At 48.9% G+C, this 19,698-nt stretch overlaps 1 protein-coding gene across 1 annotated transcript in view; it reads right to left on the bottom strand.

Moving 5' to 3' along the window:
- The window catches only part of LOC119963627, an 83,099-nt gene extending 66,823 nt beyond the window's left edge, over nucleotides 1–16,276 (bottom strand). Inside the window, exons 1-4 of the mRNA XM_038792956.1 lie at nucleotides 16,176–16,276; nucleotides 10,093–10,255; nucleotides 4,367–4,505; nucleotides 181–450 (exon numbers count right to left, since the gene is read on the bottom strand). Coding sequence (XP_038648884.1) covers nucleotides 181–450; nucleotides 4,367–4,505; nucleotides 10,093–10,255; nucleotides 16,176–16,236 — 633 coding nt within the window. The 5' untranslated portion in view covers nucleotides 16,237–16,276. The remainder of the gene's footprint in view (nucleotides 1–180; nucleotides 451–4,366; nucleotides 4,506–10,092; nucleotides 10,256–16,175) is intronic.
- Nucleotides 16,277–19,698: the final 3,422 nt, after the last annotated feature.

The following is a 19,698-nucleotide window of genomic DNA, read 5'->3' as shown; positions in this document are numbered from 1 at the left end:
TTACTTCATTTTCAAAACATGAGCATTGCCTGCATTTATAGCAGGTGTCAGTTGTAGACCGGCCAGTAAGGGCAGCAGGTTGCCGTCCATAAGAGATATTATTGAACCAGTTGGATTTTTACAGAAATTCAGAAGTTTCATTGTATATTTAACTAATACCAACGAACACACTATACTCACAATGCTTGCATCTTTCTTGCCATTTGAGTCACCAGCACAGATCATGTCCTGGGTAACTTTAGGATTACCATGGTAACCCTTGTTGCATGCTTTACGATCTACGACAGTTAGGGCCACTTCTTGAAGTGTGGCAGATGGAGACTTTGAAGCTGGTTTGGTTATTCCCCAGCCTGCCACTGTGCAGCGAGTTCCGGGTTTCACATCTGCACGCTTATCTGCAGGTAGGTTGAGCAGTTTCACATATTTGTTAATCTTTACTTTACCAGACAGCTGTGGGACAATCAGAAAGAATGAATAGTTTTGCTTTACAAAACATGTGCTTATAGTATTGACTTATTCCAAAGGAGGACATCAATTTTCTCCTTGTAAGAAACCTGCCTCGCAAATGTCTCCCCTCTAGGGCTGAATAGTCTGACTTGAATCAGGCAATAGTTCCATGGACAGTGATTACTTTCTGCTTTGGCTCCCAGATGTTATTTGTCATGTATAGGGCGTGATGGTGATTGTTGTTGTCTGGAGGATCACAACCCAGCCCAACCCAATTCTCATCCAACATCAACACAGCAGGAATAACTGAACAATCGGGAGCAGGATTCCCAGTTGAGTAATTTTCTACTTGCAGTCCAAAGGTGATTGAAACCATTTGAAGGAAACCAACCATTGTCCCGGTTGGCAGCAATTAACCCGAATCTGGGATTTCCCTCCCTACCTGTGTGATCTATTTACTCTATTCATCAACATGTGGCCATTCATATGTAAGAAATTTAATATCTAGAATTGTTTCCCCTTTTGCAAAGCATGTATGGTGGTTGAAGGTGATAACATATTCTAATTCTTTTTTAGAAAATCAAACAAGAGATGCAGCAATCAGGGAAAAGTGGCCAATATATTTCAATGTTAAGCACTAAGTGATACATTTTGGTTTTAAACCAATTGTAGGAATTAGATTTTGAGTGGACACAGGCACAATGTGTAGAATTGCAGGATTTAGTTGACACAACATTAGTGGTATTACCGCAGATTTATAAAACAGTTTAAAAAGTGAATGGAATTCTCGGTTTTATTACAAGAAGTATAAAATTAAAAGCCCAGAGGTAACTATGAGGCCACCTAAAATGTCAATAAAGGACTAAATGCTGAATCGAGCTCCACCCTATAGAAAGGATATTAAAACTTTGCGAAGGATACACTGGAGAAACAGTGGCCCTTTATACAGCCAGTGCAAGAATCATAGTAAAGTCACAAAGACAAATTGAATAAAGGGCTTGGAAAATGAACATAGAACATGGAAGAGTACAGCACAGAACAGGCCCAACTGCCCTCGATGTTGTGCCGAGCATTGTCCGAAACCAAGATCAAGCTATCCCACTCCCTGTCATTCTGGTGTGCTCCATGTGCCTATCCAATAACCGCTTGAAAGTTCCGAAAGTGTCCGACTCCACTATCACTGCACGCAGTCCATTCCACAGCCTAACCACTCTCTGAGTAAAGAACCTACCTCGGACATCCCTCCTATATCTCCCACCCTGAGCCTTATAGTTATGCCCCCTTGTAACAGCTACATTCACCCGAGGAAATAGTCTCTGAACCCCTCATCATCTTATAAACCTCTATTTAGTCGCCTTAATAAATGAAGATAGTGTTGTATGAAATAATGTGGGGCATTATAAAATAGACACGTTTAAAATTGTGAAAGGATCAGACAGGATATACAGAGGCAGATTTCCAGCATCCGCAGTATTTTGCTTTTATTACGGTATCAATATAAATGATTGGGCACCAAAGAGAGCATGGACTTTTTCCACATTCCTTCTCCAAGTACCTTGACATGGGTGAAAATTAAAATTTGAAGCAATTCAACTATTATTTATGTCCATTATGCAGAGAAAATTTTTAAAAATCCGTTTTGACAATATAAAAATATAGGGGAAGTTGAGGAGAAATAAAAAAGACTTAGAAACATCAAAATTATTTTGAATAAATAGTTACAGCTTTTTCAGGACTGATGTAAATGGGGTAAACTCACATTCTTGAATGCGGGCGAATGGAGGGTTTGCTGATTAATCTTAAAATATCGATGCAACTTGGCCCTTGCATAAAACTGCATATCACAATTTCTTTTGATTGTTCATGTTGTAACTCGACAAAATGCCAAACCTCCAAATATTTCTAAAAGCTGCAAAGAATCCATGCACCATCCCAAATTGGAACTATTTTGCCGTTCCTTCGCTGTCATTGGGTCAATAACCTAGAACTCCCATCCTAACACAACGGTGTTTATCTAAACCAGATGGACTATTTTGGTTCAAAAAGTTTCTGAGCACCTTCTTCTCAAAGGCAATTAGGGATGGACAATAAATGCTCGCCTTGCCAGCAATGCACGCATTCCGTGAAAAATAAATTTTAAAAGTGCTGAAGCTTGTTGAATCCAGATCCTGTGCTGAGGAATTCCCCAATTACAACCTGATGCTGGGATGATTGGCCTCTAACAACCACGGCCATCTTGCTAGCTATGACTGGTGAGCTTTCCCCCTACTCCCATTGACTTCAGGCAGCGCTCCATCATTTGGTAAAGTAATAACATAATAATCTTTATTATTGTCACAAGTAGGCTTACATTAACACTGCAATGAAGTTACTGTGAAAATCCCCTATTCACCACATTCCGGTGCCTGCTCGGGTACACTGAGGGAATGTCCAATTCACCTAATAGCATATCTTTCAGGACTTTAGGAGGAAACCGGAGCACCCAGAAGAAACCCACGTAGATGGGAATTGAACCTGGGACCCTGAAGTTGTGAAGCCACAGTGCTAATCATTGTGCTTCCATGCTGCCAAAACGTAGGCCTGATGTCAAATGTAGTCACTTTCACTTTTTTGTCTCGATTTGAATAAATACTGTCATGAGATCTGGAGCCATGTGGCTCTGGTGGAATCCAAAGGAACATTGGTAAACATATGTGCTGGATAACACTATCAACAAAACCATCCATCACTTTACTGATGTTTGAGAAACGACTGATGGGAATGTAAGTTAAATGTGTCTGTTTTTGTGGACAGTGCATACCTGGTCAATTTTCCAGGTTGTCAGGTAGATATTAGTGTTGTACCTGTGCAGGAACAGGAGCTAATTGTGCAGCACAAGTGTTCAGCGCTTGCTGTGTCCAGTGTGCTCGGCTATGCCCTGATATCACATGGAATTAATTGAATAGGCTGAAGGTGAGCATCTATATTGGTGGGGACCACAAGAGGAGTCCAAGATGGATTATCCATTTGGTATTTCAAAATAAAAATGATTGCAAAAGCTTTGATTTTTGCACTGGCATGTTGAGCTCCTCCAACTTTGAGGTCGGCAATGTTTGTGGAGACTCGTCCTCTGGTTGGTTGTTCCATTCTCCACCACCATGCATGACAGAATATGGGAGGACTGAAGAGCTTTATCTATTCCTTGTTGTGGAATCATCTCTGTCTATGGCATGCTCCTTCCATTGCTTGGCATTCGTGTAACCTAACTCCGACATGGGAGTCTTGGGACTCAGCAGCTCAAACCCCTGACTCCGAGTCAGAAGCTTTGGGATTGTTTCTCACTCGAGGACTTGTTGGACATGGAAGAAGTGTTCATGACACAGTTCAACAGTTTGATAAATAGCCTGCAAAAATGTCCAACACATCCCCGCTATTCCCAAAAGGAAAAAGAATATGTGTGAAGATGCTAAACAAACCAGGCTGGCACCTTATGCCTGGTGCAGCTTCTGACATGATCTCATTGACTCCTCATTGAACCTGGACTGCTGTCCTAACTTGTTGAGTAAAGATTGGTAAATGAATATGGCCTCTGATTGCTGTCTAGACTTTTGCTGAGAAGATCCCATACGTGGATACAGGATGAGGACATAATCAAGTTTAACCACGATACCCTGTCAGAGTCAAGCAGCTTGTTGATTTTCATTATGAAGAATACACATGACACGCACTGTAATCTTCTGCACGTCTGAGTCTCAATTTTTGGCAGTTCTTCAATTAACAAAACTACTGGTGGACCTCACTAATATTTTTCTATCGGCTTTGCTCAAAGAGATTGAAGTGGTAAATCTGTTATTTTTCTGTGAAATTAAATATTGATGTTTTTCTAAATCATAGCTTTAAATGTCAAAAGAAACCCAAATGAAAGAAATAAAATTCATACTTCAAGCAGCATGATGTCATTTGCTGGAGTGTTGTTGAACTGAGGATGGCGATGACACTGCTTAACCAGAAGTTTTTGTTGAGTCTTCTCATTCCGTAAAATATTATGTGCTCCAAGAATGACACGAATAAATTTTTCACTGCATTTCATCGGAAAGAGAGACAATTATTCTTTCTTTCATTAAAAAAGAGAATTTTCATATTAAAGAACAATTGGAGTTTCAAACAGAAAGAATATCAAGCTGAACAAAATATAAGCAATATTTACTATTTCATTCATCCATACATCAGATATCGAATCGATGATTCAGCAGACCATGCAAGTCAACTTGTCCAAATGGTGTTAGTTAAAATGAACCTGCTTCACTCTACCTTTTCCCACTCTGTTCTCATATCCCTCCTCACTCTTCTCACTCACATATGTAAAGCTTCTGCATTTTATACCAACACGCAGTATGGCAGATTATCATATCAGTAAAAACACAAAATGCTGCAATTAAATACCAAATTCTCTGTCCGGTTCGCTACCGCTGCCAGCGAAGACAGAGAATTTAGCGCTATTCCAAATCTCTATTCACTGAGCGGGAACGGAGAATCCTACTGGCCTGAAGGAACAGGGAATAATTTCTAAAAATATTGACATGTGAGAACAGAGATTACTTCATTGATTGAACTTCTGGGGTTAGAACTATTATTAGAGGCAATGGAAGGGATTCACTGTCTTGTGACGCGGCAACGCGAATTGTGATCGTGCAGAGAACCGGGCGCCTGGTCGAAGTCGTAGTTCGACCGTTATGTTCCGGCCCCCCGCTGGTGGCGGGATCAGGGTTCGCGCCAGCAGGAAGATGCTAATGAGTCCTAATGACCCATTTTCATCCACTTAGTGGGCCCGGCACCAGAGTCTCCGGCCCCCGTGAATCTCCTGTCCTCTGTGCCCAGAATCATGTGGGCAGGGATCACTACTGGGGCTGGATTCTCCAATTGGGATGTCTCCATGCCGGCATAAAAACTGTGGTCTTTTACGCCAGGAAAACTGATGCAAAGGGGCCACCGATTCGGTGTTTTGCTGGGGTTAGCAGGGAGGGAGCGTAGAGCTCGCAGCTCCAGCTGCTGATACGGCCCTGAGCATTTTCAGTTCCGTGGCTGCGCGGCGGTGGCCTGCAGCGACCGCGCCGTGCACCATGGCGGACTCAGCCCGTGGACCCGGACTGCAAAATTAATGCCCCCCTTTGGCCACTCGCATTCCCTGGACCGCCTAACCACAGTGCCCTCAGCCCTGAATGAAGCTCCCCCCACCTGCAGATCGGCCCTCCCCCGACTGTGGGGGCCCCGGACTGAATCTGCAACTGCCACGCGAGGTTCCCGACGGTGTGAGCACACGTAACCCACGTCGTCGGGAACCGTGGATACTTGGGCACACTCCTAGAACCGGCATCGCCCCCGATATTGGCATCAAAACGGATTCTCCGCCCCGTCACCGAATGCGATTTTGGCGTCGGGGAGCGGAGAATTCAGCCCTGGTATTTACCAGTGTGGCCCTGACGTGGTGGACCTCGCTATGGACCAAGGGGTAACTCCCCCAAAGTCCAAATAGGGCTTCACTCCCTCCTACAATGCACAACTTGCCCAACCCTTGCCTGCCAGGCACCACTGCACCCCCTGAGACCTCCTGTAAGAGGAGGCAGCCCAGAGACCCCCTAGATAGGGTGATCCCCTTTATGTGGAGACACCCCCTATATACAAAGACCCACTAAATGTGGAAAATCGTGGGAGGTGGCCCGATGAGCGATTCTCCGGCCCCCAACAATGATGCATCCCAGATGGGCCAAAGACCCAACGGCGTGTTCCGAAGTCACGACGGCGTGTTCCGAAGCCACGACGGCGTGTTCCGAAGTCACGACGGCGTGTTCCGAAGTCACAACGGCGTGTTCCGAAGACACGACGGCGTGTTCCGAAGTCACGACGGCGTGTTCCGAAGTCACGACGGCGTGTTCCGAAGTCACGACGGCGTGTTCCGAAGTCACGACGGCGTGTTCCGAAGTCACGACGGCGTGTTCCGAAGACACGACGGCGTGTTCCGAAGTCACGACGGCGTGTTCCGAAGTCACGACGGCGTGTTCCGAAGTCACGACGGCGTGTTCCGAAGTCACGACGGCGTGTTCCGAAGTCACGACGGCGTGTTCCGAAGTCACGACGGCGTGTTCCGAAGTCACGACGGCGTGTTCCGAAGTCACGACAGCGTGGTTCTAACCACATATAAAAATTGTCAACCAGTTATGCTGGCTGGCTGACGAGATGTCCGGAGTAGGTAGGGGTCAGCATGGTGGAACCTTGGGCTGATGAAATGGGCACAGGCTGGCTGCTGCGGGGGGGGGGGGGGGTTGGGGGAGAAAGGGGGGGATGCCGGGGAGTGTCGGGGGGAATCCGGGGGGAGTGTCGGGGAGTGTCCAGTGTTGGGGGGGGGGGGGGATGCCGGGGAGGGGGGGGGGAACAGTCGGGGTGGCCGGGAACCACCCGCTACGCCAAGGCGGTTCCAACGCCACAGACGCCATTGCAGCGGCCATGCTGAGGACTGGCTCAGCACAGGCCTCTCAGCCATTTGGAGGGTTGCCGGATCCCTCACAGGGCACCCCACACAGCCGGCGGCACCCACCGTCGGGTAGATCCAGGGCCGCACCCACGGCAAACCCAGTGAGGTCAGTGCCATTAAATTGTGGCCTTGGCAGGAGGGACAGGTGACAGGAGTCAGGGCACCAAGGGAGCGGGGATGGGGAGCACGCATAGCTTGGAGCGAGCTGCTAACTGGGGTGACCATGTAGCCCATGGTACCTGGTTGTGGAGGGGGTATGAGCCATGATGAAACTTTATCTATCGCCACTCCCTGCAGATCATAATGTTTGGCCATCTTCCAGCGATATTGGCCGCTGTGGCGGGGCTGCTGCCCTGCATGCAGCCCTGTGAGAGCAGGAGCAAGGCATCAAAGAGAGTAGGCGGAGGCTGCAGCAGAGGAGCGGCCGCAGTGGGACAGGTGCCAGCTGCTCAGGTTTGAGGGCTGCCTGTCCAACAGGCGTAGGAGTGGGAGGCAAACCAAGTCGAGGGGGAGCCACAGGATGAGGTTGCCGATGAGGAGGAGGAGGGGGAGGTGGAGGAGGAAATGGTGCCATGGAGGTGCCTGATGAGGCCTCATGTGTACCGGCGCTGCATGTCCTTCCAGGAAATCCCAGACCGGGCATGGGGAGACTCCGGATGTGCTGGGAGACCGTTGCCCATATCTGCCACATAGCACCGCGTGGGACTGAGCGGGGACACCCTCTCCCGGTGGCCGTCAAGGTGACAGTCGCCCTGAACCTCTAGTCGCCGAGTAAGCACCTGTCCGGCATCTCTGAGGCATCGGTGCACAGGTGCAACAGCGCTCTGACGGATGCCATGTATGATCTTGCCGACCGGTACATTCAGTTCCCTGTCGACCAGGCCCACCAGGATGCCCGGGCAGCGGTTACCGCTGCCGCTGCCAGGTTACCCATGGCAGAGGGGTAATTGATGGGGTGCACGTCACCGTGCAGCCACCATCGTATAACAGGCCGATGTTCATGAACAGGAAGGGGTCCTACTCCATGTTCAGGTGGTCTGTGACCACCAGATGAAGATCATACACGTCTGCGCCCGTTCCGGGCTGTGTGCATGACTCATTTAGTCCCTGTCCCCTGTCCCCTCCCCCCCCATCCCCCATCCCCCCGGCTGTGGGGCTCTGGTTGCTGGGTGACAGGGGTTACCCGTTGTGGTTGTGGCTGATGATGCCTATACAGAGGCCACAGACTGATGCGGAGCACTGCTCGAGAGGCCCATTGTGCGACGAGGGGTGTGGTCAAGAAGTGCTTTGGGGTGATGAAGATACGCTTCACATGCCTGGACCACTCTGGAGGGGCCCTCTGTCATGATATGCAGACACACACAAAATGATATACAGGCAGGCACAGACAAGCAGCTTATGGACGCAGAGAACCGGACATGACCAATAAGCAGGCAGGACACTCGGGTTTATCTGACTATAAAAAACACGAGGCACTCACACTCCGCCTCTTTCCACTGATGAACATCTAGAGAGTCAGTCAAGGGTGTTGTTACAATCTCACCTCAACCACGTGGCTAAGAGCTAGTCTGATTCAGTCAGACAGAGTAACCATGCTTAAGTTAGCAGAGAGTTGAACTCACAGAGAACTGTGCTGGCTGTGCTATTAGTTCAATAAACCTGATTGAATGAACTTCAAGGTCTGGAGTATCTTTTTGATCTGAGCTGCATCCAGTTGCAGCCAGTGTTATACCAGTGTACCTAACACGATATCCTCCAGTACCCGTCAAATAGGATCAGCCGCATCATTGTGGTCTGCTGCCTCCTCCACAATATAGCCCAGCAGAGGGGCGATATGCTGGAGGAGGAGGAGGGGAAGGGGGAGGATCACGAGGAAGGGCATGCCTCTCCAGATGAGGAGGATGAGGAGGAGGGTACAATGTACGGGACATGGGGTCTGGACATGGACGGGAGGCTGCGCAACACCACCGGCTTGGCCAGCGAGCATGGGACGAGTTGATAGCTGCATGTTTCACCAACTAGGGGGTGAGGGCGTTTGCTGAGCTGGAGCACGGATACCACAGTACGGCACCACCTCACCACCCACCGCCCTCACCTCCCACAACACCCATGAGACTCACCTCCCCCACCACCGACCAACCTTAGTCCCACACCACTGTATCACCAACGTGCCCACCACCCGTCCATTACACATCCACCTGCGGCACAACAAGCTGGGCTCACACAGTTGCTAATGAAAGCGGGTCTGGTTCATGGCATGGAGGATGATGACAGCCCGCTCTGCGATGAGCTCTGAGTGCCACATCGTTAGGTAATGTCTGACTCATGGCCACAGTAACACCCTCCACCTGGGTGGTCCCTGCATGCGGGCTGGACGCTACATCATATGGCCCTGTCGTTTCGCTGGAGTTAGGGTGGCGTGGACGTCCATGGGGGACGCACGTCACACCCACCAGGGCTCAACGTTCCATCACCCCTCACCCAAATGGGCACTCAGTTCCTGCCCCACCCCCACACGCATCAGACAGAGCACAGAGGCAGCTTTCATCGGTGTTACAGTGTGTTTAATTACAAACGTACATGTTTCCGAGCTCCTATAACTAAGCAGTTCCCTGCACCCGTGCCAACTTACTCGGTGTCTAACTTTCTGGCCTTACGGGCCCCATCACTACGTCTCGGTGTTTCCCCAGACGGTGTAGCAGAAGTGGCGTTAATGACGTGGGCTGTGTATTGGATGCAGATCGCAGGCCGTTCCCCCACGCCTCTCATGGCGCCTGTATAGGCCCCTTGTGGGCCGCTGAATCGGTGGACTATGGGGCCCATTAACGCCGTCGTAAATCGCTCCGGTATTTACGGCGGCGTCAACACTTAGCCCCATTATCGGAGAATCCCGCCCCATATACTTTCTGCCATCTAACAAGGCCATCTATTAAAATAGATAATTTGATGTTTTTAATCAGATCACTAACAGAAATATATTCCAATAACACATGATTACTCTGTATAACAATAATGGTGTGGCTAGTGTTTGAAAGCAATTACTTGATGTGGGTTAGGTGTAGGAGATAAACCGCTTAGAAACTTGAGTTAATAATCACAGTAATACTTGATTTATACATGTATACTTTATAACTTACAATTTACAGTGTGCTGCAGTTAATACCCATCTATTTCTGATCAAAGCCCCTCCACAACGATGTTTATAGCCTTTCTTTTCACATTTACTATCTTGGATTGATACCATATAGGGTTTTGAATGACGTTTAACGTCATGACCTCCGATTATTTCCACACCATGATCTGTATTGAAAAATAAAAGACATTGAAACAGGCACTGAATTACTATAGTTTGATCTTTACATAGTAAATATGGGGTCATCCTAAATTTAAATTTAACATGATGTGAAGTAACTCGGAATGTAAGTAAAGTTCTAATGAAGGTGAAGGATGAATGACTGCCCATTGACATCAATAAGAAGTCTTACAACACCAGGTTAAAGTCCAACAGGTTTCTTTCAAACATGAGCTTTCAGAGCACTGCTCCTTCCTCAGGTGAATGACATCAAGGCAGCATTTGACACATTGTGCCGACAAGGAACCCGAGTAAGATTGAAGTCAATGGGTTCACAGTGAAACCTCTCCACTGACTACAGTCATACCAAGCACAAAAGCAGATGGTTGTCATTGTTGGAGGCCTATTATTCGACACCAAGTAATCAATACAGGAGTTTGTCAGGGTAGTGTCCAGGGTCCAACCATTATTCAGTGACTTAATCAAAGACATTCCCTACTTGATAATGTCAGAGGTGGGGATGTTTGCTGATAATTGTACAATGTTCAGCTTGCTTCCCATTACCCTGACAATGAAGCAGTCTGTAGCTGCATGGAGCAAGCCTTGAACAACATCCAGGCTTGGACTGATAAGTGATAAGTAAGAAGAGTCTTGTCACAGAAGCATTGGGTAGTCCCGTCCTGTGTCCACAGTGTCCAGCACCTTGGCCAGGCCGGAGTCCCTGAAGTGTGGTGTTGTTCTCCTTGGTGTCATGGCTGCGTGCTGTCCGGATTGTATTAGGGGGCTGTGCTTATCTCTGGCTCCCATTCATTAGCGGGGGCCGCCGAGCAAGGGCTCAGGCGAATCAGCGAGCCCACTTGCGCTGAGGAGCTCTCGGGAAATCATTTCCAGCATTAAATGTGGTTCAGTAGCATAGAACATAGAACATAGAACACTACAGCGCAGTACGGGCCCTTCGGCCCTCGATGTTGCGCCGACCTGTGAAACCATCTGAAGCCTATCTGACCTACACTATTCCATTTTCATCCATATGTCTATCCAGTGACCACTTAAATGCTCTTAAAGTTGGCGAGTCTACTACTGTTGCAGGCAGGGCGTTCCACACCCCTACTACTCTCTGAGTAAAGAAACTGCCTCTGATATCTGTCCTATATCTATCACCCCTCAATTTAAAGCTATGTCCCCTCGTGTTGGTCATCACCATCCGAGGAAAAAGACTCTCACTGTCCACCCTATCTAACCCTCTGACTATCTTATATGTCTCTATTAAGTCACCTCTCAGCCTTCTCCTCTCTAACGAAAACAACCTCAATTCCCTGAGCCTTTCCTCGTAAGACCTTCCCTTCATACCAGGCAACATCTGAGTAAATCTCCTCTGAACCCTTTCCAAAGCTTCCACATCCTTCCTATAATGTGGTGACCAGAACTGCACGCAGTACTCCAGGTGCGGCCGCACCAGAGTTATGTACAGCTGCAGCATGACCTTGTGGTTCCGAAACTCAATCTCCCTGCTTATAAAGGCTAGCACACCATATGCCTTCTTAACAGCCCTATTAACCTGGGTGGCAACTTTCAGGGATTTATGTACCTGGATGCCGAGATCTCTCTGTTCATCTACACTACCAAGAATCTTGCCATTAGCCCAGTACTCTGCATTCCTGTTACTCCTTCCAAAGTGAACCACCTCACACTTTTCCGCATTAAACTCCATCTGCCACCTCTCAGCCCAGCTCTGCAGCTTATCTATGTCCCACTGTATCCTATAACATCCTTCAGCACTATCCACAACTCCACCGACCTTCGTGTCATCTGCAAATCTACTAACCCATCCTTCTACACCCTCTTCCAGGTCATTTATAAAAATGACAAACAGCAGTGGCCCCAAAACAGATCCTTGCGGTACACCACTAGTAACTGAACTCCAGGATGAACATTTGCCATCAACCACCACCCTCTGTCTTCTTTCAGCTAGCCAATTACTGATCCAAACCGCTAAATCACCTTCAATCCCATACTTCCTTATTTTCTGCAATAGCCTACCGTGGGGAACCTTATCAAACGCCTTACTGAAATCCATATACACCACATCAACAGCTTTACCCTGATCCATCTGTTTGGTCACCTTCTCAAAAAACTCAATAAGGTTTGTGAGGCATGACCTACCCTTCACAAAACCGTGTTGAAGCAGTCAGGAGCTCGCCAACTCGGCCGTCGAGGATCTCCCTGAAAAACTCGCTTGCTTCAGCACTGAGACCTTTTTCTGATCAATTGCACCTAATGATAGCAACTATAAAATCTATACATTTTATAGATGTATAAAATGTATAAAATTCTACATTTTATACATGTATTAAAATGTAATACATTCGATGTATTCGATTCAAAGGCAACAATACCACATCATGTGTGTGTGTGAAGGGAGGTGCAGTTTAGTGCTCTCAGCACAAGAATGGAGAGAGAGAATGTTACAGACTGACATAAGCCACTTGGTGCCAGAACGGTAGGAGCGCTGAGTAAAGAACGTTTCAGCTTAAGTTGTTGAGCTTGCAAAGACTGCCCTTGTCCGAGTCCAGGGAGGGAGTGAGAATGTCAGTCCTATCTCAATTGTGCCCATCATGTTGGGCGCAGGGCATTGTTGTAGCATCACACACCTCAGTCTGTGCGGTTTCTGGATCATAATGGGCCACGGCTGGCACATTCAATCAGGGGAGGCACCTGCAGCCTACTGATGGGGGAAAGGCATTGTAGGGGTATCTGAGGGTATGTGGTGGGCACATGTTTAACTGTGCAGTGACCACAATATGGCGAGGGGTGAGGTCAAAATGGGGGCAAAGCCACATTCAACTCAAAATGTTCAGGGGGGGTCACAAACAGATGCTCCACAATCATGATGGGATCAAGGGGGTGGATGGCGAGATCTTGGAGAAAAGGAAATCTGAAAATAAAGCTCCTCCAGGCTGATGGGAGGGGTTTCCACACTCATACAGGGTGGGCGCAAGCTGTTCTGACAGTGACAACTCAGAAATAGCAATTTTCAGAGTTGCTGACCAATATTATTTCTTTGTTTTTGAGACTTGCATATCTTTTAGATATTTTTACAAGGCTACATGGGTGGCACGGTAGCACAGTGGTTAGCACTGTTTCTTCACCGCGCCAGGGAACCGGGTTTGATACCTGGCTTTGCAGAGTCTGCACGTTCTCCCTGTGTCTGCATGGGTTTCCTCCGGGTGCTCCGGTTTCCTGCCACAAGTCATGAACAACGTGGTGCGGGATTTTCTCAACCCGGCGCCGGGCCGGAGAATCCCCGTGACCGCCGCAAATGCCACCCCGATGCCGGCACGCGATTCTCCGCAGAGCAGAGAATCGCCAGCATTGGCACCGGCGTGGTTGGCATGGCGCCGGTCGGGAGGCGCTCAACACGGCCGGCCCGCCGATTCGCGGCCCGGGATGGGTCGAGCGGCCGTCGTAAAAAAGCCGAGTCCCGCAGGCACCGTTCACACCTGCTCTCAGCCGGCGGGAACTCGGCGTGTAAGGGTCGGGGGCGCGGCCAATGAGGGGAGAGGGGGGGTCCGACCCCATGGGGAGTCTCCGATGTGGCCTGGCCCGCGATCTGGCCCCACCGATTGGAGGGCCGGCCCCTCTGGCTGGGGGCCTCCTTTCTTCCGCGCAGCCCCCGTAGTCCTGCGCCATTTTGCGTAGGGGTCGGCGGATTGAAGGAAGCCACTGCGCATGGGCGCGTTGGTGCCGGTGCCACTGCGCATGCGCGGATCCCACGGCACCCATTTGACGCCGTGGAAGCGGTGTGAACCGCTCCAGTGCCGTGCAGGGCCAGAATTGCTGATCCTGAGGCCGTGTTGACACCGTCGAGAAACACAACGGCATTTCAGACGGCGTCAACACTTAGCCTCAGGATCACCGAATCCCGCCCGTATTGTTAGGTGAATTGGACATTCTGAATTCTCCCTCCTTGTACCCGAACAGGTGTCGGAATGTGGCGACTAGGGACTTTTCGCAGTAACTTCATTGCAGTGTTAATGCAAGCCTACTTGTGACACTAATAGAGATAATAATTCTTATTAACTGAAGTGAACCTGTCACTCTAAGGCAAGGATATTACTGCCCTCACTACAAGAGAACCTGGTGAAGGAGTTGCGCTCCGACAGCTCGTGATTTGAAACAAACCTGCTGGACTTTAACCTGGTGTTGTAAGACTTCCTACTGCAAGACAGACTTCTTACTGCAAGAGAGAACATGTCATTGCTGTTGAGAAATCTGTGCTTCTGGACTTAGTGCATAGAAAATAAGACCCACGTTGAATGACTTTCTTACACAACATAACTCCTCCCCTGACGGGATACTTTCAGGGACATTGCACAGCACCTGCGTAGTTTTCACTCTTCTTTGTTGGAATACTTCCTTCTGTCAAACAAGTACATATGTGGGTTTGCAACCCATTTACCCTGACAGCCAGGTCAGGTGGCTTCTCAGTGCATGAATATGAGAGCCCGATCGACAGGCAGTGCACTATTGTTGATGAATTTTGGAAGCAGCTCAATGCACGAGTATCTAAAGGTGACAAAGAGAGCAGTTTGTGAGCTCCTTTCTTTCGCCTCAACATATTTGTGTGAAGTGGTTTCTCCTGACACTCAGGTACCGACTGGATGCCACACCTGAAATGAGGATCCAGCTCTCCAACATCATCCCGACATCTGGGAGATTTGTGCGCAACGCAGTCAGTGTCGCACCTCACACTGAAGAGCACAGAAAGGTCAGCCTTTAGTTCTTAATAATAATGTTCTATTGGTGATCTCAGCATAGATATAGCTCGAAAAGACTTGTTGACATTTGATTCCTATTTCCAACAATTTACCGGCAAAAAAAGGGTGTCGACATTATGAGAATGTTTCGGGTTCCTCGATCCTCTTGGGAAGTTACTACGGGTTCTCTGACAGGACATGCAAAATGCCATAGACTTCAGCTGGAGTGGGAGGTCCCACTGGTGGCCAATGGCGAGCCATCTCTACCACAGGAATACATGTTGCGGGAGGGCCTGAATATCCCACCCTAAGCCCCTATTAATAAAGCTAAGGATGCTTTATTAACTTCCTTCTCAAACTGTCCTGCCACCTCCTGTGATTTATGCACCTCGGTCGTCCTGTTCCTGCACCACCATTGGGAACTGTCATGTTTTCTCTCTGAGTTCCTCCAACCAAAATGAATCATTTCACACTTCACTGCATCAAATTTAATCTGCCACTTATCCGTCTATTCCATCAATCTGTCTATGTCCTGTGAAATTCCACACTAGACTCACAGTTCACAATACTTCCAAGTTTTGTTCCACCTGCAAACTTTGAAATTAAAATCCTAAAATTAAAAATACATCAAAATGTCGGGAAGACGATATGGTAACAATACAAAAGCAAAATGCTGCAAATGCTAGTCTAATGAAATAAAAATAAAAATTGCTGGAAATTCTCAGTAAGTCAGGCAGCATCCGTGGAGCTAAACTGATACAATGTTTTCGATTGAGATAATGTTTCAGCAAGCCTCTAAACATACAGTGCTGATAAAAGATCATCTGGACCAGAAGCATTAACTCTGGTATCTGCAATCATAAATAGAATAGGGAATACATTTTAATATGTTCATATGTTAGACATTGAGAGTTAAGCTATGACTGTAACATTACATTCTGTAGTCTCTCCTTCCTTCCCTATGTACGGTATGTATAGCATGCAAGAAACAATACTTTCAATACTTTTCACTGTATACTAATACATGTGACAATAATAAATCAAATAAAATCAAATCAAAACGTTAATTATGATCAAATTCTTGCCACATCCTTATTACCACTTAAGGATCATCACAATACATTCAAATATAATTGTACGAAGTTTAAAAGTTGCTTATTTTGTTACTTACAGACTGGGGTTAGGGAAACCACAATCGAAGAAATGAGCAGGATATATTGCAATGGTTTCATTGTAGCTTCTATTGTGATTACAAATGAATCTCTCGTATAATTTATATCAAACTCAAAGGGATGTGGTTTGTTCGCTTTGATGTCATCTTTAAGAAGTTGAACCCTCTCTGTTGCGAACCTGTTCCATTTACAGAAAGCAACATGACAGAACCCAAAACTGACCAGAGCATCGTAACAAATATTAAATCATCAGTGAGAGGAAACTGAGGTTTCACTGGGGTTATTTTAAATATTTGAATCAATAATCATACATATTTTGAATTTTCTTTTTTATCAAATATTTTTATTGAGGCATTTATAAATATGTACATAAAACACAAGCAAAACCAAGAAAAAGAGAACAAATAAGAAGTCTCATAACCAATAAATAGCATCCCCCCCCCCCCCCCACCATCCCTGCCGTTTCCCTCCATCCACCCTGCCTCCCCCGGTTTTACCCCCTATGGACCCCCCCACCGCCCCCCCCTTCCCTGCCGTTGCCCTCCATCCACCCTGCCTCCCCGGTTTTACCCCCTATGAACCCCCCCCCCCCGCTCCACCCTCCCTGCCGTTTCCCTCCATCCACCCTGCCACACCCGGTTTTACCCCCTATGAACCCCCCCCGCTCCACCCTCCCTGCCGTTTCCCTCCATCCACCCTGCCACACCCGGTTTTACCCCCTATGAACCCCCCGCCTGCTCCACCCTCCCTGCCGTTTCCCTCCATCCACCCTGCCACACCCGGTTTTACCCCCTATGAACCCCCCGCCCGCTCCACCCTCCCTGCCGTTTCCCTCCATCCACCCTGCCACACCCGGTTTTACCCCCTATGAACCCCCCACCGCCTCACCCTCCCTGCCGTTTCCCTCCATCCAGCCTGCCTCCCCCGGTTTTACCCCCTCTGAACCCCCCCCCCCCCCCGCCCCACCCTCCCTGTCGTTTCCCTCCATCCACCCTGCCTCCCCCGGTTTTACCCACTATGAACCCCCCCCGCCCCGCCCTCCCTGCCATTTCCCTCATCCACCCTGACTCCCCCGGTTTTACCCCCTCTGAACCCCCCCCCCCCCGCCCCACCCTCCCTGCCGTTTCCCTCCATCCACCCTGCCTCCCCCGGTTTTACCCCCTCTGAACCCCCCACCGCCCCACCCTCCCTGCCGTTCCCCTCCATCCACCCTGCCTCCCCCGGTTTTAGCCCCTCTGAACTCCCCACCGCCCCACCCTCCCTGCCGTTTCCCTCCATCCACCCTGCCTCCCCCTGTTTTATCCCCTATGAACCCCCCCGTCCCGCCCTCCCTGCCGTTTCCCTCCATCCACCCTGCATCCCCCGGTTTTATCCCCTATGAACCCCCCCCCCCGCCCCCCCACACACACACGCCCCCCTCGAGACACACTTCACCCTCAGTACATCAGACAAAGCCAACGAATCCCCGCCAGAATCCCTCCAGCTTTGGACAAGCCCGAAACATGTGGACGTGGTTCGCGGCCCATCCCCCTGCACATCGCCCACACCTTTCCTCCACCCCCTCAAAGATCCTGCTTATTCTGGCCATCGTCATATGCACCCTGTGAAGCACTTTGAATTGAATAAGGCTAAGCCTCGAAAATTACTTTGAAACAGATCCCAGATCATAAATTGTCCATGATATTGCTCAATTTCATTTGATATCAATGTTGATAGTTAGAGGGAGTTCAGAGATGAGGCCAACTAATGGCCGGAGCTTTCAACTGCACTGTGATCATTGAAACAGTAAAGGGGAATCGGCCACTTGAGGGTCATTTCTCATCTAGCTTAAATTTTTAGGCTGGTGAAGAAAGTCTAGAATATGGGGGAAGCCCGAAAAGAATTGGAATCAGGCCGTGGGCAGAAAAGGTGCATTAGCAGCCCCCAGTAACATTGTAAACCCTCCCCCTTTAAAGTTCAGTAACTGAAGGGCCTGCCTCGTGCCATCCCTCCCGCCCCTCCGCTTAGCCTCTCCTCAATTCCCCACTGTTAGCCTCCTAAAACTCCCCCACCCTCCCTGCCCCGCGACCCCAAAACATACCTCTTCTGGAAGCTTGGGGCTCAGACTGCACGCAGTCCCAGTCCTGTCCACTGCAGCTTCTGGCACTGCAAGGAATAGCAAGCTGCCAGCCAATAACGTTCTCCAGTAGCTCTATGAGGTGGGACGTCCTTCCAAGTTGGAGTGTGAAATCCCCCTGGCCCTTCAGATGGCGGGAAGGGAAACCCCACTATGCTACTGTCACTTTCATTCCATGAGATCTAATTTTGCTCACAATTTTGTTATGCAGCACTTTGTCAAATGCCTTTTGGAAGTTCATGTCATGTACACCGCATCAACAGCAATGCCCACATCGACCCTCTCTCTTTCCCTCATCAAAAATGTCCAGCATGATGTTAAAAGTGATTTTCCCTTTTCAAATCATGTTGACGTTCCTTTAATGAGCCACATTTGTCCCGAATCATCGTTTAACCCTTTTTTGAACAAGAGTGGAACATTTGTAATTCTCCAATCTATGATGCAGCCTGATCTACGGCTGACATGATACAGCTCTTCAAATATTGATTCATCAGTTTAGCTGCTGATAATTGTAAACATATATGCAGCGGAATTCTCCATCGCCGAGATCCTCTGGTCTGCTGGCAGCGCACCCACACCCGCGGGTTTCCTTACGGTGTGGGGTGGCCACAATAGGGAACCCCATTGGCTGGTGATTCCTGCTGCCAGCGGGGGTGCGCTGCACCAGAAAACACGGCTGATGGACGGGAGAATCCCGCCCATGAAGTGTGTGGAGAATGCCAAGAAATGTGACTTTTCACAAAAGCCCTCGCCCTCGCCCTCGAGGAAGTAGGTCGCAGGTTGGATCGCTCCTGCCCGAGATGGGCAAACTGACCTTTTTCAACTGACTTTTTCGGGACTTGGCGACCTGAATCGATGCAGGAGACGATAGGGAAGAAGCTCCCCCCCCCCCCAAGGGTATGGACAGCTGGACCAGAAGTGGTCGAGTGGAGTGGCAGGGATCGAAGCGGGTGCAGCCGTGACCCCAGACCGGGCGGCGAAGCATGGCGGATGGCAGGGACCAGGGAGCGGATGCTCACTGGCCAAGGGAGCAACAGATGGAGTTCTTCAGGAATTGCTTCGCCGAACTGAGGAGGGACACGCTGGACCCGATGAGAGCGGTAATGGACCGAATGTTCGAGACACAGGCGGTCCAAGAGAAGGCTCTCAGGGAGATCATCATAGATCATAGATCATAGAATTTACAGTGCAGAAGGAGGCCATTCGGCCCATCGAGTCTGCACCGGCTCCTGGAAAGAGCACTCTACCCAAGGTTAACACCTCCACCCTATCCCCATAACCCAGTAACCCCACCCAACACTACGGGCAATTTTGAACACTAAGGCCAATTCATCATGTCCAATCCACCTAACTTGCACATCTTTGGACTCTGGGAGGAAACCGGAGCACCCGGAGGAAACCCACGC

The sequence above is a fragment of the Scyliorhinus canicula genome, chromosome 3 (genome assembly GCF_902713615.1).
Source record: "Scyliorhinus canicula chromosome 3, sScyCan1.1, whole genome shotgun sequence".
Taxonomy (NCBI): domain Eukaryota; kingdom Metazoa; phylum Chordata; class Chondrichthyes; order Carcharhiniformes; family Scyliorhinidae; genus Scyliorhinus; species Scyliorhinus canicula.
Note: the sequence above shows the minus strand (reverse complement) of the source record. Positions and strands in the feature narration are given on the sequence as shown.